At 45.3% G+C, this 23496-nt stretch overlaps 1 protein-coding gene across 15 annotated transcripts in view; it reads right to left on the bottom strand.

Moving 5' to 3' along the window:
- The window catches only part of SON (SON DNA and RNA binding protein), a 519974-nt gene that overhangs the window by 396751 nt on the left and 99727 nt on the right, over positions 1 to 23496 (bottom strand). For all 15 annotated transcript variants that reach the window (XR_011194616.1, XR_011194617.1, XR_011194615.1 and 12 more), the window contains one exon: positions 10062 to 10205. Coding sequence is in view for 12 of the 15 variants with exons in the window: in XM_069202473.1 (XP_069058574.1) it covers positions 10062 to 10205 (144 nt within the window). In the remaining 3 variants the exon portion in view is untranslated. The remainder of the gene's footprint in view (positions 1 to 10061; positions 10206 to 23496) is intronic.

Below are 23496 nucleotides of genomic sequence, written 5' to 3'. Positions count from 1 at the left end.
CAGCCTCCCCAGACGTCGCCTTGCTGACCGAGATCTGGATAAACCCCTCCCCAGCGCCTGACATTGCCATAGCCATCCCAGACGGCTACAAGATCACCCGCAAGGACCGCTCCAACAAACCAGGAGAAGGTCATCATCCACAAGGACACCCTCAGGATCACGACCAACACCGAAGACACCCTCAGCACCGCCAAACTCCTGCACTTCCAAATCCACACTGACCCAAACACCACCCCCAGGGAGACCCTCGTCTACAGGGCCCCCCTGCCCACGACAGCAGTTCAGTGACTCCATTACCGACATCATCAGTACACACGCTCTCGCATACTACATACTCCACAGAGACTTAAAGTTCCACCTCGAGAACACCAACGACAACACCGCCACCCTGCTCGACAACCTCGGCTTCAAACAGCTCATCACAACACCAACCCACTGCGCAGGACACACATTCGACCCTATTTTCTCCGCCAGCAATCACGTCTCTTTCAGCACTGAAATCCACTGGACAGACCACCGCTGCATCTACTTCTTCTCCTTCCAGAAACCCACAACACACCACCACCCACACTGGATCCCCCACCGCAGTTGGAACAAGGTCACCGAAGACCAACTTATCGCAACCCTCTCCCAGAACCCACCCATCGACACCGCCGACACTGATGCAGCTGCCCGCAACTTCAGGCAATGGGTCAACACCTGTGGCAGTACTCTCGCCCCAATCAAGAATCTCTCCAAAAGACGCACCGACAGGGGCCTTCTGGTTTACCACCGACCTCCACGGATCTAAGCAAAGCTGCCAAAGACTCTAAAGAAAGTCGCGCCATGATCAGACTCTGGACAGCCACATAGCCTTCAAAAACCCCATCCGCAGACACCACCAACTCATTCAAGCCGCCAAAAGAACCGCCTTCAAAGACCGAATCAACAACAATGCACACCGCCACAAGCAGCTCTTCGTGAAGGAACTCTGCAACCCCAGCTCCAACGCCAACGCCATCCCAAGACCTCTGCTACTCACTAGCCTCCTACTTCCACCGCAAGATTACAGACATCCACAACAGCTTCAGCACCCAGACACCCATCCCCCACCCAGCAACCACCAACACCACAGATTCACCTCCGACCAACCTGCTGATCTCCTGGACCCCGTCAACGACACCATCGAAATCATGAACACCATCCACTCTGGCTCTCCATTTGACCCCTGCCCTCACCACATCCTCAACAAAGCAAACTCAGTCATCGCACCCCAGCTACGGAAGATCAACAGCTCCTTCGAGTCCGACACCTTCCGGAGAGCTGGAAACACTCCAAGATCAACGCCCTCCTCAAAAAAAAAAAAAAAAGGTAGACCCCAAAGGACCTCAAGAACTTCCAGGCTATCTCCCTGCTCCCCTTCACGGCAAAAGTTATTGAGAAGGCCGGCAACAGACAACTAACCCGCTTTCTAGAGGAGAACCGCACCCTGGACCTCTCCCAATCCAGATTCCGCAGCAACCACAGCACCGAAACCGCAGCCCTCATCCTCCTGGACCTTTCGGCCACATTCAACATCGTCTGCCACCACACCCTACACTCACGCCTCAGAAATGCTGGAATCCGCAACAGAGCCCTGGACTGGGTCACTTCTTTTCTCACCGGCAGAACCCAGAGAGTCCGCCTCCGCCCCCCCATTCCGCTCAGAGGCCACCAAAATCATCTGCAGCGTACCCCTGGGTTCGTCCCTCAGCCCGACCCTTTTAAACGTCTACATGATGCTGGCCGCTAACATCGCCCGATCCCACAACCTCAACATCATCTCCTATGCCGACGACACCCAGCTGATCCTCTCCCTCACCAAGGACCCTGCCAAGATCTACCTCCACAAAGGAATGAAGGCCATCGCCGAATGGATGAAGAGCAGCTGCCTCAAACTCAATTCCGACAAGACAGATGTCCTCATCTTCAGCTCCACCCCCTCCGCATGGGATGACTCCTGGTGGTCTGCCACTCTCGGAACCACTCTGTCTCCCACCGACCACATACGCAACCTAGGATTCATCTTGGTCCCCACTATCCATGACCCAGCAAGTCAACACCATCTCCTGCTTCAACACCCTCCGCATGAAAGATCTACAAATGGATACCCACCGAAACCAGAAAACAGCCACGCAAGCCCTTGTAAACAGCAAACTGGACTATGGCAATGCCCTCTATGCAGGAACCACGGCCAAACTCCAGAAGAGGCTGCAACGCATCCACAACACCTCCACATGCCTCATCCTGGATATCCCCCACCATTGCCACATCACAGGCCACCTGAAAAACCTGCACTGGCTCACAGTCAACAAGAGAATCACCTTCGAAATCCTCACCCACGCTCACAAAGCACTGCACAACACCTGACCAGAATACCTCAACAGACAACTCTCCTTCTACACCCTTTCCCGGCATCTCCGCCGACCTGGCAACCAACCCACACGTCCGAAGAACTACAACCGGCGGTAGATCATTCTCGCACCTCGCCGCCAAAACGTGGAACACTCTTCCCACCCACCTGCACCAGGCCAAAGACCTCCGTACCTTCAGGAAACTTCTCAAGACCTGGATGGTCAAGCGGTAGCACCCCTACAAACCCTCCCCCCCCCCCTTTCTCCTCCATCCCCTCCTCTGCACCTTGAGACCCTCACTAGTGAGTAGTGCGCTTTACAAATCATTGATGTACTGGTCGATTGAGTCTGAATACATTTTACTGTCCACCAAGCTATGCTGCTTTTGGATATTGGATTGCCTTGTGAAGTAGTGAGAAAGCTACAAAGAGCTGTTTACTCTTTCTAGAGTCTTTAGTTCCATCAATGTAGAACATGAATGCATGTATAGCATCTAAATCGTGAAGGGCTCTTTGGGCAACTGAGTCAGGCTGCGGAAAGAAGACTTAACTAATTGGATTGATTAATGTGGAATTGAGAGATCATTTTAGGGAGGAACTTTGGATTAGTGCGAAGAACCAAGTAGTCCCTATGAATTTGGAAGAATGGTTCTTAAAAGGTTAAGGCCTGGAACTCACTAACACGTCAAGGATGTGATGTCAACTAAAACGGCCACTATCCATGAGAGGTATTGAAGAGGACATGAGTGAAGTGGCTCAACAAGAGGTCCCACAAGCCTGCTAAGGACAATATTGAGGTTCCATGATGTTGCAGGAGACCCTTTTAAGGCCTTCCACAAATGCTTTGATCACTGGAATTCTAAACAGGGATGCAAGGTGTCCGTTTTGTAAATATGCAGCTATAGCTGCAAGATATAAGAAAATACAGGTGCAAGCTAAATTTGCCTTTTGTACATGAAGCAAGTAGCAAACAATGTCTGACAGTAACTTTAATGGGATTAATGTGTTTTGAGTTGACAGCAGCAAAGCGTTTCCAGTTTGCAGCATAAAATGCTCTGGTAGTGGGTTTACAAGCTTCTCTGAGAATGTCCATACATTCTGCAGGCACATCTAAGTAACCAAACTCTATGACCTCAGGAGCCTTATCGCAAGGTTAAGAGATTTGGTGTCTGACCTGACCTTGGTTTTGAGTGAGAAGGTCTGGCCTGTTGGGAAGCTTCTCGTGGGAGACTACTGACAGGTCCAGTAGTGTGGTGAACCAGGGCTGCCTGCCCTACCCATGTGGGAGCTACAAGGATCATGTTGAGAGATGTCTGCCTGATCCGTCAAATTCGAAATGAAATGAGAGGGAGTGGTGGAAACGCGTAGGCAAATATCCCTAGAGCATTGCCCTTGGATAGAGGATGTAGGTGCCCGGAGGCAAAGTCTAGACATTTTGTGTTTTCTGCTGTGGCAAAAAGATCTATTTGAGATGTTCCCCACTTCTGGAAGTATTTTTGAAGGACTTAAGGGTGGAGTTGTCATTTGTGGACTTATTGCAGCATCCTGTTGAGCAGATCTGTATAGTTGTTGTCCGTTCCTTGGATATACCCTCCCACCAGGTGAATGTGATGTGGTTAGCCCATTTCAATATTGTCAGAGTTGAGACAATAGGAGTGACTGGGTCCCCTCTCGTTTCTGAAGGTAATAAAATGCTGTCATGCTGTCTGTGCGGACTAAGACAGCTTTGTGTGAGAGGTGATGAAGAAATGCTTTCAGGGCTAGAATTACTGCCTGAAGCTCGAGGAAGTTGATATGTAGGGATTAATGATGGGGATCCCAATGGCCTTGTACTAGAGAGTTATCAAAGGTGAGCGCCCCAGCCTGTGTGTGCAACTTCTGTTGTCAGAATGATCCAAAGCACAGGGTCGAGAAAAGGCCAGCCTTTCAACAGATTGCTAGTGTTCCACCATTGCAGAGAGCAGGGAGTATGGCAGTCTAACACTAACACTAGATCTTTCCAGTGACCCAGTGATTGAGCCCACGGATGAGACAGGCAGTGCTGTATGTGATATGTAGAGTCTGGCATAGGGAACAATGGCAATGCAGGAGGCCATCATCCTTAACAGCCACGTCACAGTGCTGACCGTGTATGGTGAATTCTCTTGAAACTGAGGGATGAGAGACTGAAAGTTGTGAACCTGAGCCAGATTGCGGTATGCTTTTCCAAATTCTGAAATGTATCTGAAGAGGTTGAAAGTGGGATTTGGATAAAGATGAGTGTGAAACCTAGAGCCAGTCATCTAGGTAGGGGAATACATGTATGGTTTGTCTTCGGAGATGGGCTGCTGCTACTGCTAAGCACTTTGTGAAGACCCTGGGAGCTGGGGTGACACCAAAAGGAAAAATCTTGAATTGGTAGTGCTTGCCTGCAATTACGAATCTGAGATATATCTGCGATGTGCAGGGTGGACAAGGATATGGAAGGGGCGTCCTTTAGATCTAGGGCTGTCATAAAGTCGCCCTGTTGTAAGAGGGGGTAACGTCTTGAAAAGTAACCATGTGAAAGTGTTCTGATATAATAAAGTGGTTTAAGGGCCCTAGATACAGAATGGGCCTGAGAGAACCACCTTTTTGGGGGATAAGAAACTATAAGAAGTATACTCCTGTTCTTTGGTTTTGTAGTAGAACTGGTTCGATGGCCCGTCTGAGAAGAAGGGATTGTACCTTGTTTGAGAAAAATGCAGTGTTCTTGAGAGAAATTGTGAGAGCGAGGGGGATGTTTGGTGGAGTGGTAATGAGCTCTAGACAGTAACCATGTTGGATAATGGAAAGACCCATTGGTCCGAAGTGATGTTGACCCAGTGTGTATGGAAAGATTGAAGTCGTCCCCCGACAGGTGTGAAGAGGGGGATGGGAAGACATAGGTAGTCACTGTTTAGATGTTAATGTAGAGGTGCGGGTGGTCACACTCTTGCCCCTGCCTCAGGAGTTCTTTATAGGCTCAAATCTAGAAGCCTCGTGAGTATGAACTGGAAGGTTGTCTGGGCTGAGATGTGGAGGCCTCTGTGCTTGTCAGTTTGTAACCACCTATGAATGTGGGGCGATGAAAAGTAGCCTCTTTAGGAAGGGAACTGTAAAGCACGTGCCATCTAGGGCACATCTGATGGAGTTACTACTGATTGTCTGCCCCTCTGTGATCATCTCTTCTCCCTTTTTTCGGTGTTCATCTGAGATACTGGAGAAGGCTCCTAAATCTCATTCTAGTGAGCCCGATGGTATCACACAAGTAAAGCCTGTGAGTTGGTGATGCGCCAATGCTTGCGCAGCCACTCTTACCTGCGGTGTCTATCTTTTTGCTCTCCTTGCCTAGGGGAGGAGAGTAACCCTGTGGCCGGACTATTGGCCAATTTGCGTGTAGCAATACTGACAATGGAATCTGGACGGTCCTGTGATCTTATGAAAGGTGGATCAGAGGTAGCAGCTTTGTATTTTTTTGTCTACTCTAGAGCTGACAATCCTAAAGTAGACTGGTTCCATAATTTTTTTGTCTGCATGACAAAGCCTGCAAGGGAGCATGGGAAGGAACTGGATATCCTTATGTGTGGACGTTAGGGTACCAAAAAGAAAGTCTTGCTCAATGGGGTCCCTGTGCAACTCAACTTTGTGGAAAATGGCTGCTCAAGCTATTACCTGCTGGTAGGATGTGGTATCCACTGGCGGGGAGGGTCATGCCGGGTATTAATCTCCATCTGTTGAAATCATGGGATCAGGGTCATTTGTGTCCCATGAATCTGGGTCCTGCTGTGTCTCACCTAAATCTCCCCAGTGAATAAAGGGGAACTCTGTGGTGTTGGCTCTCCTGCAATAAGAGAGGCAGGTGAATGAGGAGGGGAGGAAGATGGAGGAGGGCAGGAAGGTGGAGGAGAAGCAGGGGGTGGAGGTGGAGGTGGTGGTGATGTTTGAAGGGGAAGAGGAAAAGGCTTGAGAATGGTGGTGGCAGCCATGCCCTTAATCGTATTTAGAAATGGTGAAGAATCCTGAGCCTACTGAAAGGATAGTTTCCTCTTGAAGGGGACAGGGAGGGGGCAAGCAATAATGCACCCTGTACCCTCCTGGATGAGGAGACATCGCTGAGCAACACCCATTATCTCCAAAAAAGGTTCAACGGGAGACAGAGTGGCCGAAGATTGACTAGAGTCTTTCAGCTCCAAAGAAGTTGAATCCCTGGTTTTTGACATCAAGGAATTTGGTTGGTGTTCTTTTGTTGGAGCAGAAGCAGAGCTGGAGCTTGTTCGGATGGAACTAGCGACAACATCTTGGACTGAAGATGTTAAGGTCAATGCCAAAGATTGTCTTGGCAATTTTTGGTGCTGAGCCGGAGGGCGGGGTATCCAAGCCTGTTGTACAAAACCGGCCATGGCGTAGTGGCAGTCCGGCGACCTCTATAAAGGGCTTTTTGGCAGTCTTAGAGGGGGCAGAAGGGGTCCTCGGGGTTGTGCCAATGGTACCTTGTGGCTTTCGATAACTGACTGGACATCGGAGTCGTGTATAAAGAAGGCCTCCTCCTGTTCTGGTTCCTCCTCGGCATGCCCCTCCCAGAAGATGTCCACAGTATCTTCCAGAGTCTTCTGCACCATCTCCAGTTGACAAGCTCTTCAGTCCTGAAGGGTCTTTTTTGATCAGAAGTATCTGCAGGCATCGCATGTGGCTTCTTGATGGTCGGGGGAGAGGCACAGGTAACACACCAGATGTTGGTCAGTGTGAAGGAATTTTGTGTGGCAGATGACAGAATTGAAACAACGTCCGTTCCATCAGGACACCATACTGGTCAGTGTCATATGTTGAGGTAGGCCTGAAAGGGTGAGGGCACCCCAGAGGGCGCGAGGTCGGTTCTCAGACCCGCAGAGTGAGATGAACGCAAGAATGTGAGAAAAAATGTGATTGCAAACAATACCATTAATGGACCAAAGATGGAAAGAAAGGTTTCAACACCAGAGCGAGGGGAAGACTGAGCCAAGATACACACACGACCAAACCAGACGGCAGAGAAAACCATCTAACAAAGGAGTCGATGCCCATGCGGAGGATCACCGATGAGTCACTCGATCCAGTGACTCGAAAATACTTCTTCGAAGAAAAACAACTTGCAACACTCCAAACCCAACCCTAGATGGCAGGATGTATCTACAGCCACACATACCATCGAATATCATATTATCATATCTTTACAAAAGTGGTTCCCTTTAGAAAAGTGGTTTACCTACCTTTGGGTTACTTACCCCAGAGATGGTGCACAGGCCTAGGTCATAGTTTATTTCCAGAAAAGCTAACCTTGATTCCTAGTCTCTGCATTACCAGATACAAAATTAAAGTAGTATACAAGCATATCTAAATCTCTTGACTAAATTATTAAGTTCTGCAGTCCACTGTGCTACACTAAAATATAAAATAAAAAAAAACTATATTTTTTCAATGGGAAAACTACAACTATGTTTCATACCTCAACGTTTCCAATGGGTATTCCTACAACTGAAATTTACTTGCACTCTTGGCATTTTTCATTTATTTTTGTTGATCTGAATTCAGACAACTTGGCATTTAATGAATAGGGAACTAAGTTTGACAATGTCTGAGAGAACCCACAATTTCTGCAGAAATGCTGGTTTCCACTAAGATGAATTTTGTTTATGAATTCAATCACATATTTCTCCTCAAATTCTATGAAGTAACAAAATATGTCTTTTGGAGCTTTGCAGATGCTAAAATAAAGTAACGTTGATATATACAAATCATTTGTCCATGTTTTTATAGCTTGGACTGATAGAAGACCAATTACTGTGCCTTGTTATTTGACAAGCTAACAAACTGCCAAACATGTTATTCTCTACACAGAGAAACACCAGCTTTAATAAGTGCAAATTGTCAGACAACTGCAAGGGATAATTTCAAATCAAATGCATCAAAAGTAAAATAAAGATAAAATAAAACAAACAAGGGAATAATAGAAACAATGGAAAACAGCATATTGGTCCATACAATAGCAGCTGGGGAATAGAAAAACTCCTATTGAAGGTCCAACTGGATTCACATTTTTATAAATTACATTACAACAAATCTAGTTACACAGCTTAGCAAGCCATCCATGTTCCCAAAAAGACAGATCACCAATCAAAACAATGGGAAATCAAAGAGTAAGAAGCAGATAAAAATGTTGTTGCGAGCAAAATGTCACATACCAGGGCTTTAATACAAACATTACTTTTGGAAGGTAAACCTAGAACAAAGCAGATGGAAACTAGAAGAGCTTAAAGCAACACTGGCTGAGCATCCATAAGCCCCAGTTTTGACAAAAAACAGGATAATGCCAATTGACATGCCATGTAATAATCAGGTTACAGTTTTTAAAGTGGGATAGGGAGTCATTAGGTTTCATGGGTTTCCTGAGGGAAATCATTCAACAAAATGTGGCAGAGCCAAATATGGACCTTATTTATGTTCCTTTGTAAACCTAAGAAATCCAGAAAATCAGGACTGAAAATCCATACAATGAACATTAGTGATCATGCTGCGGCACCATATTAGTCAAAGTTAAGGCGTCGTGTATCTGGTGGCGGTATACTACTCCACAGACTGATTATTTGCAGGAGATGCCGTCTGGTCTACTGTGGTTTATTCCATTTTGGAGGATAGATGACTTTGAAAGATCAGTCACACAGTTGGTTACAAGATGGTCGAGTTTATTATGTCTTATCAAGATGAATAGGCTAGCATGATGATGGTTTAAGTCTTCCATAGTTCAAAGCTTTTTGATGCACAATGCACTCCAAGAAGCCCGTGGTAAATGTTGAAAATCCAGTTGCGGTATATCACTACTGCTGCAGTTTGGAGAAATAAGAAAGTTCAGGGCAGGGACATTCAGGTGACTGATTTTAATTCCTGTTCCTGATATTTACAACATTATCTTTGAAGCATATTTGCATTATTTAGGTGGACTCATAGTGTGCGCCTATGGATGCAGATCCTGCTCTGCAGGGAATTGGGGTGTCACAGAAAGAAAAGGATAGAGACCATGATTTAGCCTAATACACAATCAACCAGACATTTAAACACCTTCAAATAAAGTAGCAATGATATTTGTCAGCTATGTTATGAGACAACAGTGCCAGCTCCTGGTGGTCAACCTTCTCTTCTAGTACGTGGGACTGTCCAAGGCAATGCTGTTTTGAGGTGAAGAGGTAATACTGGAAAACATAGGCACCAAAATGACTACATCGGTGACCCCTTCAACACTGCCCTACCAGCCCATGTCACAGATTAATACATGCTACACCAATCACTTGCAGACCCAGAGCAAGAGGCTTGGACATGGCACTTCAGGAGGCCTAGTCAACAATTAGGCAGACAGGCACCATGTCTCCAGGAGGCAGGGTAGCTGTGAAGTTCCCTGCGCCAGCAGGGATTTTTTATGATCATACCACCTCACATGGTTGTTTGGAATTTCAAATATCTGATAACTCAAACTACTGCCAGCATATAAAATCCCAACTTTCTGCTCAGCTACTATATTAAATAATGAGCCAGAATGCTTATCCCTTAATCAACACATTCTAATATTTTTGAAATAAACAGTTATTAAAGTCACTACAAAAGTAAACACAATATATACCTCAACTCTGTTGACCCCAAACGTTTAAATCATGGTACTTACATTTAAACTGAAAGAAATGGCTTTATGTTCATTGACTTTGAAAGGATGATTAAAGAAAGGTCGGGCTTCTTCTTCTTCATCGGAAACATGAGGCTTGTTCACAACCTCATCATCTTCCTTGCTTTGAGCAATCTGTTTACATTTCTTTACAAAATAAAAAGAATGCAGACTGAGTAAGTATATGTATTATACAGGCAAGGATTATGCAACTGAAACAGTTAATTCTTTGCAACAGTTCACATCTAAATTGAACGAAGAATGGTACAGCATGCTAAGGTTGTGAAATTAATATTCTACATGTGCATGAGGAGCACAGATAGATTTTCTTTAGTCTAAGATGCTCTTCAAAAATTTTGATGAGGCTCCTTTACGAAATTCTAAAGTCCTGATGCTACAAAAAGTTAAAAAAAAAAAAAAAAGTTAATTAGACAGAGCTCTACCAAAGTGGTTGCAGATTAAGGAGGAGGATTATGGTTTATGAATTCAAAAAAGATAAATGCGGCAGACGAATAAATAGGTTTTCCTTCTCCATTATGGGCTCTTTGTTAATTTTCATAAATAGCCTAGAATAGCAAGCTTCAAAGGTGAACAGGGAGAGATACGTAGGGGTCTAGTTCTACTAATCAGTTTTACAGAGACATGGGTCTCATTCCTGGAGTCAGAGTTAAAGGAATGATTAGCCAAGATGTGCCTTAATCTCAAGGCAGCTTCTATGGAAATCTCGAGTCTTCGACCATTTCTTAAGTGTGCAGCAGATGTCACTTTTCCTTTTCTGGCATGAACTACAGCTTCCCATTAAGATAGCCATTGGCTCTTTTATAACAGGTGGAAGTGCAGGATACAACCATCCAACCTGCGTATCATTATGAAGATGCAAAACTAGTTTTAATAGATCGGTTATTAGCTTGATCGATGTATGCATATCTTCAGTGTTATGCAGACAATACTGTACGGCTACTGAAGTCTAAAGTAATTTTTCACTCAGGTGCTCTTAAACAGGAAAAGGAAGCTAATGTGAAAATTTGAAATAATTCCTGTGCAGACGAAAAGGTTAGTTAATGAGAATAGAAGTCAACAGTCTGTAACTGAAGATTTCTAGTACTGGTATCTTTTAGAGATTCACATGTGTGAATCACCCTAGTTGTAAAGCTGGGAGTCCCACAGCAGACCGTGAGCAGTATATTGTTAAACAGATACGGAAAATCTTTAACACGGTCACCGCAGTAGCCTAATCACATCAAAGTAAAAGATCTGAAATGTAGCCAATCAGAGCCAAACACAGTTTTCACCTCTCCTCGGTCAGACCACATAGCTCAGATTTCACAGTGCTAGTGCAGAATGATTCTATGTATAGAAGTGTGCCTGCTCTGGAGAGTTGGGTGGGTCACAAATGAATTCATAAAAGATGCCAATACTGGAAACGTCAGTTACAGATAAGTAACTTTTTTCTTATCCAATATTGCATATTCCACAGTCACATAGTTTAATCAGAATAGCAAGAAGTAAATAAAAAAACAATTAATCATCAGCAGTAGGAGGGTAACAAAGGCTAAATGCCCTTTACTTACTGGAATAATGACACAGGATCACTTGCTCTACTTCCACATCTCTTTGTAACACTGAATATAGTCACCGGTGTTGCGTTATAAGGTTCTATTTATTCTTCCTTGTTTCTGCCCTGCATATGTCCAGTATGGATACTACAGCAGAGGGGGCTGTAAACATAGACCCGTCTAGTCGAAGGGGTTCCAACAGTCCCTTTAAATGTCAGGCCCGCTTCTTTATGGCAGACCACTATTGCCAAAGACACCCAGCGAGCTAAACTCTGTTCTAATAAATGATGATCTTTCCATTGGTAAACACAAGCTACGAGTCAGACTTCCTTATTTGTTAAGTTTTTCCAAGTAAAACTGTAAATATCTTAATATATGGAGTATGGAATGTTCTCTTGGCTAAATTAAGTGGGTCCGGGGAGAAAAGTAAAAAAAAAAAAAAAAAAAAAAAAAACAGAAGAAAAAAAAACTTCGCACTTGTATAGCACACTACTCACCCGTTAGGGTCTCAAGCCGCTGTACACATACCACTGTGGAACCCCTCCTGGCTTTTCCCTGTGAGGTGCCCACTCCTGGACAGCCCCAGGGTGAAGCCAGGCATCCAAGCGCTGTGAGGGCCATGGTGGAGATTAAGCAAGCTATTGCCCAGAGTTACAGAGTGGGACCCATTAATTAGATTAGGCACCGAGGCGAGAATTATCTGGTCCAAGGGAATTGAGCCAAAGACCCGCCGAGGTGGGAATTGAACCCTGGTCCCAGGCCAGATCTCTGCATCAGGGTCTGCCGCTCTAACCATTGTGTCACACTTCTCCACTGCCAAAGTCTTTAGAACCACTGGCTCATTCAGATAAAATTCTGATGTTACCTTCGGTATAAAGTGGACGTTAGTTCTTAGAATAACCTTATTATCTTTTCTGATTTGGAGGAATGGTTCCTGAACAGTAAAAACTTGAATCCCGCTGACTCTAGCTCACGTGACGGCTAAAAGAAGGCCTATTTTCCAAGAGAGGCACTTTAGTTACAACCCTATCTACTGGCTCAAAGGGCTTCTTTGTTAGTTTAGATAAAATAATATTTAGTTGCCATGATGGGTGTCTTATCAGTGGCCAGACCTTGTAGAGGCCTTCAAGAAATTCCTTAATAAGCCTTTTAGATCAAAGAGATGGTTAGTTCCATGTTCTGTTGAAGCGAGTAACAGAAGCCAAATACACTTTGATTGAAGCATGCTTAAACCGGAGTTTGACAGCTGCATAAGATATGGTAATATTTGCTCAGGAAGCAAAGTTATTGGACTGAATTTCTTTTGAGTATACTGTGTGCAAAATGTTTTTATTTTGCTGCCTAGGTCTAATTGGTGGACCCTGCTCTCGCTCAAGATAGTATTACTCTACAAGCTTTTGGAATTTCTAATAGCTGGAACTTATTAAACTCAGGAGCCATGATAACAGCTTCAGAGAACAAAGGTCTGAATGGAGCATTTGCTCCTCGCAGAGATACAGTAGACTCTGTTGGTTTCAACTGTTTCTTTTGCTGTTCCAAGAGATTATCTTGGGAGTTATAAGAATTATCCAGCATGGCTCCCGCTTTCTTTTCTAAAACACCATTGGTAGGACTGGGGGGGGAATGTGTACACAGAGGTCCTTAACCAGTTTATCAAAGTAAGCATTTCCTCAGGATCCTGGTTAGGGGGTGTCTGTTGGCATAGTACTGGCAATTCCACTTCCAGTTAGTAGCAAACAGGTTTAGCTTTGGTTCTCCCCAGAGAGTGGATATTTTCTTTACCGGAGCTTGATTTAATGTCCACTCGTGACATTCTCCTGTTGTCCTGCTGAGGCTGTCTATCCAGGAATTTGATAGTTCTGAAAGCTGTTCCGCTCTTATCTAGATGTGAGGTTCTATTGTCCAATCTCATATTTTTTTTGACTCCTTGGATTTTTAGAGGAACCGTTCCCCCTTTTTTGTTTACATAACACACACTTGCTTGTATTGTCTGTACCTTTTAAGATTGACAAATTGTACATTTGTGGCCAAAAAGAGCACTGCCCTAGAGTGATCGTCCTCAACTCTTGGATGTTTATGTGCACTTGAGTCTGATCATCACATATTAACTTCTGGCACCTACAAGTAAGTGCCCCCAAACTTCCAATGAGGTGTCTGTTATGAAAACAATAACTTTTCCTTGGAGGAAAGACAGACTGATTGTGCCGTCATTGTACTGAAGCCACCATGTGAGAGCTCTTTTCATCGGATACATTATTCATATTCTATCACTGAAAGAACTGGTTTTCTACAACCACTGTTTATTTAATGTCTCTTTAAATTTCCTCACGTGAAGGCAGCAGTGCAGGATCAATGGAATGGAAGACAACATGATCTCAAAAAATGGACCTGAAAATGTTTATGGTGGTTCTTTTTTCTCTTTGTGGGTGAATCGCCAGAGCTGCTGGATGAGACGTTCTCTCTTCTGTTGGAAAGGTATTTCTTTATCCTTGATGTGCAGAACAGCTCAGAGAATCTGAATGCTCTTTCAAGGGTGTAGTGAAGAGTGTTCCTTGTTTAAAGTTAGCTCTAGATTCTTGAACAGCAGCATACAGTTTATTGTAGAATGTGTTGCTTGTCTTAATGTCTAAAAAGGCGTGTACTTGGCAACTCTGTCCCGTAAGGTAAGCAACTACAGCTGCCATGCATTTCATAACAATTCTTGGGGAAGATTCGAGATTGAAAGGTAGGATTTTTAACTGATAATGGCGATCGGCCACCTGGAAGCTCAAATCTTCAATAACTAAGTTGAATGGGAATATAAAGTACGTATCCTGTAGTTGAAAGTGGTCATGTAGTCTTTATTTTGTAGGAATTGTAAAACTTTCTTCATCATAGAGTATAGAGAACTTTTACTTTTTTACATACTTATTCAGATTTTGAAGACCTAAGATCGGTCTCCACTCTCTAGACTTTTTGCTTTTGAGGGAAAAATGAGTATAAAAACTCAAGTTCATTTGTGAATCAATAATTGTGGAAGATCTTAATTCTTCTTCGTTTAGCAAATGCTTCAAGTATGGTCTTATGTTCAACTACATCGGACAGTCATATCTAGCCAGTATTAATAGCGTCTGAGGCCCGAATGGAGGTGGCTGCTATGGCAGAAAATAGTTTGTTAATGTGGTCTAGCCTCCTGCCCTCTGTCCAGTGGTACTGACCAAAGTGAAGCTGGGTTTCTAGGTTCCTTTAGGAAGCTTGCACGACAACAGAGTCTGCTCTAGGATGGCCAATGAGAAATACAGGAGAGTTTTCTGACGCCTTGTATTTTTTGTTCAGGACTGGGATCACTGGAGAGACTGGCTGGTTTCTTCATAATTTTCCCAGGTCCCAGGATTCTTGTTTCCAGTTCAGGGGTGATACCCTGAAACCGGTCCCAGTCCAGGGAGGACCTAGCTTGGCAGTTTGGGCTGGACTGTTCCCATGAGGAACAGGGTGAAGACTGATTTGCATATGGCTGGGTCCAAACTGGAATGGCAAGGGCAGTAAAAAAAAAAAAAAAAAAATTAAAAAAACGATGTATTTAGGCCCATATCTCTGTACGGGGGGGTGAATGTTTGACATTGTTCAGCATTCCATCCATCACTTGTTCTTTTTGCATTCATAATTTTGAGGCCTTACGCTCTTTCTTTTAAATTTTGGGAGCATCTAAGGTCGTCTGGGGAGATTCGACTGCTGGGGGAGTGACGTCATCTGGTGTGGTAGCCACACAGTCATCCCATTCAGGGCCTGAAAACTGAGGGTATTTGCTAATTGTCCATCCTCTTGGTCATCGGTATCTGGTACCTGCAGTACTTTGGCCCCAGAGGTAAATAGTGCATTGATAGTGTCATTGATTTACTGGCAGGCAGAAAGTGTGCTGGTGTGTCTGGTGCTGATGGTCATTTGTGGTCTGAAACCGGTCGATGGTTGTAGGTTTCAAACGCTGCTTTTGAGGAAAATGTATATAGGTGTCTGACAGCATGGGGCACAATTCTTTGAAGAAAGCCTGGGCCAAGTTCATTATCTCCTCTGGCAATGACTGCACTGTGTGATCTGAAGTGTCTCATTAAGATTACCATTCATCCTCCTCATCATCATCATCTTGATGTTGTACAAAGGAATGTGATGGAAACTCTGTACTTTTTTAAGTCTTCGTCTTCCTTCTCCGAAACCTGGTATTTCACCCTTAATTTCACCCTTGAGTAGGGCTCTAAGTCGGTCCAAAAGGTCCTTCCTCTAGAGTCCTTCGCGTAAAAGAGGTATTGTGGTGATAGTCTGAAACTTAATTGGGAAGATCTGCTCTTGCATTAGAGTCATTGGACTACCTTTGTCAGAAATTAGAGTTCTTTTTGTGACCTTAGGCATTTAGGTTATGTCCATTTTCACTGACCAAGTTGTCGTTGTCAACTGTGGTAATTATTAGTGCAGGGGTGGCCATGGCTCTCAAATCTCAAAAAGTACAGTACTAGTGGCCGTCATTGATGGTGCTTTTGTTTTGTTGGCTGTTTTCGTCATCGACTGCGTCCTTGTTGACTGTGACCTCATCAATGGTATGCTTGTCGACTGTAGATACAGTATTTTTATCAAAGTGTAACTGTCAACAGTGTTACATGCGCTGAAGGTATTACCATCATGGACGGAGATTTTCTTTTTCTCCTAGACAGTGATAAAGATTAAGTTTTTGTTGCTGGCAAAGAGAATGAGTGTTTTGATGTCTACACAGCCAGCTTCTTTCTAGTGCTTGGATGAGCAGATAATGTTCTGTGTTTCTGACATAACCTTCCCAGTCAGAGTCCTTAAGTCTGAGAAAGGGCTTTCTTCTGGATTTTGTTTTAAGCTTTAAGCGGTACTCCTTCAAAATTTGATTTTGAAGTATGCTCAGAGGGCAAATGCCCTCCTTTTGAAGTTTTTTCAAATATTTAGAAGAGCTTTCTCCATTTTTTTTTTTTTAAACTTTTGGAGTCATAGCTTCTCAGTTCTTCCCAGACTTGGTAGAAAACATTTTACAAATTGTACAGACCCCTGCCTTATGCAATGAGTAAGAGCAATAAATGCATTGTTTGCATGGATCCTCAGAGTGAAGTCTCCTTTTTCCTAAATAGGCCTCTCTTTGAAGCATTGCGCATGGACCGATTAGTCTATAGCTTAGTTAATTACTGAATCCTTTCTAATTTATAGCTGAGAAATAGTCATTTATCTGACTGAATGAGCAGAATTAAAGTGGAACTCCCTCCTCACATGACGTGCGGTAGAAATCGGAACTGTGTGACCAGAGTGAAGAGAGGTGGATACTGTGCTTTATTCTGATTGGCTGAGTTCTGGATCTTTTATAATATTAATAGGTTACTGTGGTGGCAGTGTTAAAGGTAATCTGTATATATTTAACAGTCTACTGCTCACTAAATCTACCGTGAGATTCCCAGCTCGACGACCGGGATGATTCAAGCATGTGAATCTATGAAAGATACCAATACTGGATAAAGACAAGTTTTTTCAATAGTATACGCTGTGCGCAATATGGGCTTGAGTATCTGATATTCTTAAAGCTGAACCAATAGCTCCTTGACCAGCAACCTTTCCTGACTAGAACTGCAGATCTGACCTATGCATGTGTTCCTATGTGAGGAGCAATTAACTCTAAGGAATAGGGAGTTTACTTTACCAAAGGGAAACTTACACATTCTTCTATCACTTGGATGGTGAAAAAGAGGGATGAAAAGAGCAAACAATGAGCATTAATAGAAGTCAAATCTACATTTATAAAGGAAAACATGGAAGTAAGGTTCAGCCAATATACACAATAAGGTAGCATGGTTTGTTGTTGACCTATTCATTTGACCAATCTGTTTTTATTTTCATCAAATGCAGAACTGTAAGGAAATGCCTCCTTGGCATGGTTACCCCCTGACTTTTTGCCTTTGCTGATGCTATGTTTTGAATTGAAAGTGTGCTGAGGCCTGCTAACCAGGCCCCAGCACCAGTGTTCTTTCCCTAACCTGTACTTTTGATTCCACAATTGGCACGCCCTGGCATCCAGGTAAGTCCCTTGTAACTGGTACCCCTGGTACCAAGGGCCCGGATGCCAGGGAAGGTCTCTAAGGGCTGCAGCATATCTTATGCCACTCTGGGGACCCCTCACTCAGCACAGACACACTGCTTACCAGCTTGTGTGTGCTAGTGAGAACAAAACGAGTAAGTCGACATGGCACTCCCCTCAGGGTGCCATGCCAACCTCACACTGCCTATGCAGTATAGATAAGTCACCCCTCTAGTAGGCCTTACAGCCCTAAGGCAGGGTGCACTATACCATAGGTGAGGGCACCAGTGCATGAGTACTGTGCCCCTACAGTGTTTAAGCCAAACCTTAGACATTGTAAGTGCAGGGTAGCCATAGGAGTATATGGTCTGGGAGTCTGTCCAACACGGACTCCACAGCACCATAATGGCTACACTGAAAACTGGGAAGTTTGGTATCAAACTTCTCAGCACAATAAATGCACAAGGATGCCAGTGTACATTTTATTGTGAAATACACCCCAGAGGGCACCTTAGAGGTGCCCCCTGAAAACTTAACCGACTATCTGTGTAGGCTGACTGGTTCCAGCAGCCTTCCACAACCGAGACATGTTGCTGGCCCCATGGGGAGAGTGCCTTTGTCACTCTGAGGCCAGTAACAAAGCCTGCACTGGGTGGAGATGCTAACACCTCCCCCAGGCAGGAGCTGTAACACCTGGCGGTGAGCCTCAAAGGCTCACCCCTTTGTTCCAGCACCGCAGGACACTCCAGCTAGTGGAGTTGCCCGCCCCCTCCGGCCACGGCTCCCACTTTTGGCGGCAAGGCCGGAGGAAATAATGAGAACAACAAGGAGGAGTCAATGGCCAGTCAGGACAGCCCCTAAGGTGTCCTGAGCTGAAGTGACTAACTTTTAGAAATCCTCCATCTTGCAGATGGAGGATTCCCCCAATAGGATTAGGGATGTGACCCCCTCCCCTAGGGAGGAGGCACAAAGAGGGTGTACCCACTCTCAGGGCTAGTAGCCATTGGCTACTAACCCCCCCAGACCTAAACACGCCCTTAAATTTAGTATTTAAGGGCTTCCCTGAACCTAAGAATTTAGATTCCTGAAACTACAAGAAGAAGAAGACTGCTGAGCTGAAAAACCACTGCAGAGGAAGAACAGAAGACACCAACTGCTTTGGCCCCAGTCCTACCGGCCTGTCTCCTGCCTTCCAAAGAAACCTGCTCCAGCGACGCTTTCCAAAAGGACCAGCGACCTCTGAATCCTCAGAGGACTGCCCTGCTTCAAGAAAGACAAGAAACTCCTGAGGACAGCGGCCCTGCTCCAAAAGACTGCAACTTTGTTTCGAAGGAGCAGATTTAAAGACCCCTGCAACTCCCCGCAAGAAGCGTGAGACTTGCAAAACTGCACCCGGCGACCCCGACTCGACTGGTGGGAACCAACACCTCAGGGAGGACCCTCCGGCGACTCCGAGACTGAGTAACCAAAGTTGTCCCCCCTGAGCCCCCGCAGCGACGCCTGCAGAGGGAATCCAGAGGCTCCCCCTGACCGCGACTGCCTGAACCTAAAGTCCAGACGGCTGGAAAAGACCCTGCACCCGCAGCCCCCAGCACCTGAAGGAACGAAACTTCTGTGCAGGAGTGACCCCCAGGAGGCCCTCTCCCGTGCCCAGGTGGTGGCTACCCCGAGGAGCCCCCCCCTTTGCCTGCACCGCTGAAGAGATCCCTTGGTCTCTCATTGAAAACCCGACGCGTGTTTGCACACTGCACCCGGCTGCCCCCGCGCTGCTGAGGGTGTACTTTTTGTGCTGACTTGTGTCCCCCCCGGTGCCCTACAAAACCCCCCCTGGTCTGCCCTCCGAAGACGCAGGTACTTACCTGCTGGCAGACTGGAACCGGGGCACCCCCTTCTCTCCATTGAAGCCTATGTGTTTTGGGCACCTATTTGACCTCTGCACCTGACCGGCCCTGAGCTGCTGGTGTGGTAACTTTGGGGTTGCTCTGAACCCCCAACGGTGGGCTACCTTGGACCCAAACCTGAGACTTGTAAGTGATTTACTTACCTGATAAAACTAACAATAACTTACCTCCCCCAGGAACTGTGAAAATTGCACTAAGTGTCCACTTTTAAAACAGCTATTTGTGTTTTATGTGAAAAGTATATATGCTACTGTAATTATTCAAAGTTCCTAAAGTACTTACCTGCAATACCTTTCAAATGAGATATTACATGTAGAATTTGAACCTGTGGTTCTTAAAATAAACTAAGAAAATATATATTCTCTATAACAAAACCTATTGGCCTGGATTTGTCTCTGAGTGTGTGTTCCTCATTTATTGCCTGTGTGTATGTACAACAAATGCTTAACACTACTCCTTTGATAAGCCTACTGCTCGACCACACTACCACAAAATAGAGCATTAGTATTATCTCTTTTTGCCACTATCTTACCTCTAAAGGGAACCCTTGGACTCTGTGCATACTATTCCTTACTTTGAAATAGTGCATACAGAGCCAACTTCCTACATTGGTGGATCAGCGGTGGGGTACAAGACTTTGCATTTGCTGGACTACTCAGCCTATACCTGATCACACGACAAATTCCAAAAATTGTCATTAGAAATTGATTCTTGCAATTTGAACTATTTTTCTAAATTCTTTAAAGTCCTGCTAGGGCCTTGTGTTAGTCCCTGTTAGCATTTCTTTTAGAGTTTAAAAGTTTGGTAAAAGTTTGAATTAGATTCTAGAACTAGTTTTAGATTCTTAAAACGTATTCCAACTTTTAGAAGCATAATGTCTAGTACAGATGTGAATGTGGTGGAACTCGACACCACCCCTTACCTCCATCTTAAGATGAGGGAGCTAAGGTCACTGTGTAAATTAAAGAAAATAGTAATGGGCCCCAGACCTTCCAAACTACAGCTCCAGGAGCTGTTGGCAGAGTTTGAAAAGGCCAACCCCTCTGAGGATGGCAACTCAGAGGATGATAGTGACCTGGAGGGTGATTCCCCCCTACCAGTCCTATCTAGGGAAGACAGGGCCTCTCAAGCCCTGACTCCAAGCATAATAGTCAGAGATGCTGGCTCCCTCACAGGAGGGACCAACTTCTCTGAAATCACTGAGGATAACTCCAGTGAAGAGGAGATCCTAGCCATAGAAAGGGAAAGACAAGAGATGGGCCTAGGACCCATCAATGGTGGCAGCAACATAAATAGGGTCAGAGATTCTCCTGACATGTTGAAAATCCCTAAAGGGATTGTAACTAAATATGAAGATGGTGATGACATCACCAAATGGTTCACAGCTTTTGAGAGGGCTTGTGTAACCAGAAAAGTGAACAAATCTCACTGGGGTGCTCTCCTTTGGGAAATGTTCACAGGAAAGTGTAGGGATAGACTCCTCACACTCTCTGGAAAAGATGCAGACTCTTATGACCTCATGAAGGGTACCCTGATTGAGGGCTTTGGATTCTCCACTGAGGAGTAAAAGATTAGATTCAGGGGGGCTCAAAAATCCTCGAGCCAGACCTGGGTTGACTTTGTAGACTACTCAGTAAAAACACTAGATGGTTGGATTCAAGGCAGTGGTGTAAGTAATTATGATGGGCTGTACAATTTATTTGTGAAAGAACACCTATTAAGTAATTGTTTCAATGATAAACTGCATCAGCATCTGGTAGACCTAGGACCAATTTCTCCCCAAGAATTGGGAAAGAAGGTCAAGACTAGGGTGTCCAAAACTTCCACAGGGGGTGACCAAAAGAAAGGGGTCACAAAACCTCCCCAGGGGAAGGGTGGTGAGACAGCCAAAAACAAAAATAGTAAAGAGTCTTCTACAGGCCCCCAAAAATCGGCACAGGGGGGTGGGCCCAGAGCCTCTTCACAAAACAATCCTGGGTACAAGGGTAAAAACTTTGATCCCAAAAAGGCCTGGTGTCGTAGCTGTAGTCAGTCTGGACACCAAACTGGAGACAAGGCCTGTCCCAAGAAAAATACCACTTCAAACTCCACTCCAGCTAACACTGGAATGGCTAGTCTCCAAGTGGGATCAACAGTGTGCCCAGAGCAAATCAGGTGTCACACTGAAGCTACATTAGTCTCTGAGGGTGGGGTGGATTTAGCCACACTGGCTGCCTGGCCCCCTAACATGCAAAAATACAGGCAGCAGCTCTTAATTAATGGGACAAGTGTAGAGGGCCTGAGGGATACAGGTGCCAGTGTCACTATGGTGACAGAGAAACTGGTTTCCCCTGGCCAATACCTGACTGGACAAACCTATCCAGTCACCAATGCTGACAATCAAACTAAAGTGACATCCCATGGCAATGGTAACTTTAGAGTGGGGAGGGGTCAATGGCCTGAAACAGGTGGTGGTCTCCTCAAATATCCCAGTAGACTGTTTGCTTGGAAATGACCTGGAGTCCTCAGCATGGGCTGAGGTAGAACTGAAAACCCATGCAGCCATGCTGGGTATCCCTGAACTGGTGTGTGTCAAGACAAAGGCACAGTGCAAGGCACAGGGTGAAAAAGTAGAGCTGGAGTCTGGAAGAAAGGCCCAGCCTACCAAGAGAAAAGGAAAGTCAGCTGGGAAACCAGCTGCACCACCACAAGAAAAAGAGAGCCTCTCTTCTCAGGAAGAAGTTCTGCCCTCTGAGGGAACTGAGCCTATGGAGCTGGAACCTTATCAGGTTGAGCTCTTGGGCCCAGGGGGACCCTCAAGGGAAGAGTTGTGTAAGGGACAAGAAACCGGTCCCTCTCTTGAAGGCCTTAGGCAGCAAGCTGCTGAAGAGTCCAAAGGCAAGAAAAATGGAACACATAGGGTCTATTGGGAAGATGGACTCCTGTACACTGAGGCAAGAGATCCCAAACCTGGTGCCACTAGGAGAGTGGTAGTGCCTCAGGGGTTCAGAGAGTTTATTCTGACCTTAGCCCATGATATTCCCCTTGCTGGGCATTTGGGACAAACCAAGACGTGGGAGAGGTTAGTCAACCACTTCTACTGGCCCAACATGTCCCAGAAGGTTAAGGAGTTTTGCACCTCCTGTACCACCTGTCAAGCCAGTGGTAAGACAGGTGGACATCCAAAGGCCCCCCTCATTCCACTTCCAGTGGTGGGGGTCCCCTTTGAAAGAGTGGGTGTGGACATAGTGGGTCCACTGGAACCTCCCACAGCCTCAGGAAATATGTACATCCTAGTAATAGTGGATCATGCTACTAGGTATCCGGAAGCTATTCCCCTTAGGTCGACTACTGCCCCTGCAGTAGCCAAGGCCCTCATTGGTATCTTTACCAGAGTGGGCTTCCCTAAGGAGGTGGTGTCTGACAGAGGTACCAACTTCATGTCAGCATACCTGAAACACATGTGGAATGAGTGTGGAGTGACTTATAAATTCACTACACCATATCATCCACAAACTAATGGCCTTGTGGAAAGATTCAACAAGACATGAAAGGGAATGATCATGGGGCTCCCAGAAAAACTCAAAAGGAGATGGGATGTCCTCTTGCCAGGTCTGCTTTTCGCTTACAGAGAGGTGCCTCAGAAGGGAGTATGGTTCTCACCCTTTGAACTTCTGTTTGGCCACCCTGTAAGGGGACCACTAGCTCTTGTGAAAGAAGGCTGGGAGAGACCTCTTCATGAGCCTAAACAAGACATAGTGGACTATGTACTTGACCTTCGCTCAAGAATGGCAGAGTACATGGAAAAGGCAAGCAAAAACCTTGAGGCCAGCCAACAGCTCCAGAAGTGTTGGTATGACCAAAAGGCTGCACTGGTTGAATTTCAACCAGGGCAGAAAGTCTGGGTTTTGGAGCCTGTGGCTCCCAGGGCACTTCAGGACAAATGG

Source organism: Pleurodeles waltl, chromosome 8 (genome assembly GCF_031143425.1).
Source record: "Pleurodeles waltl isolate 20211129_DDA chromosome 8, aPleWal1.hap1.20221129, whole genome shotgun sequence".
NCBI lineage: Eukaryota > Metazoa > Chordata > Amphibia > Caudata > Salamandridae > Pleurodeles > Pleurodeles waltl.
Note: the sequence above shows the minus strand (reverse complement) of the source record. Positions and strands in the feature narration are given on the sequence as shown.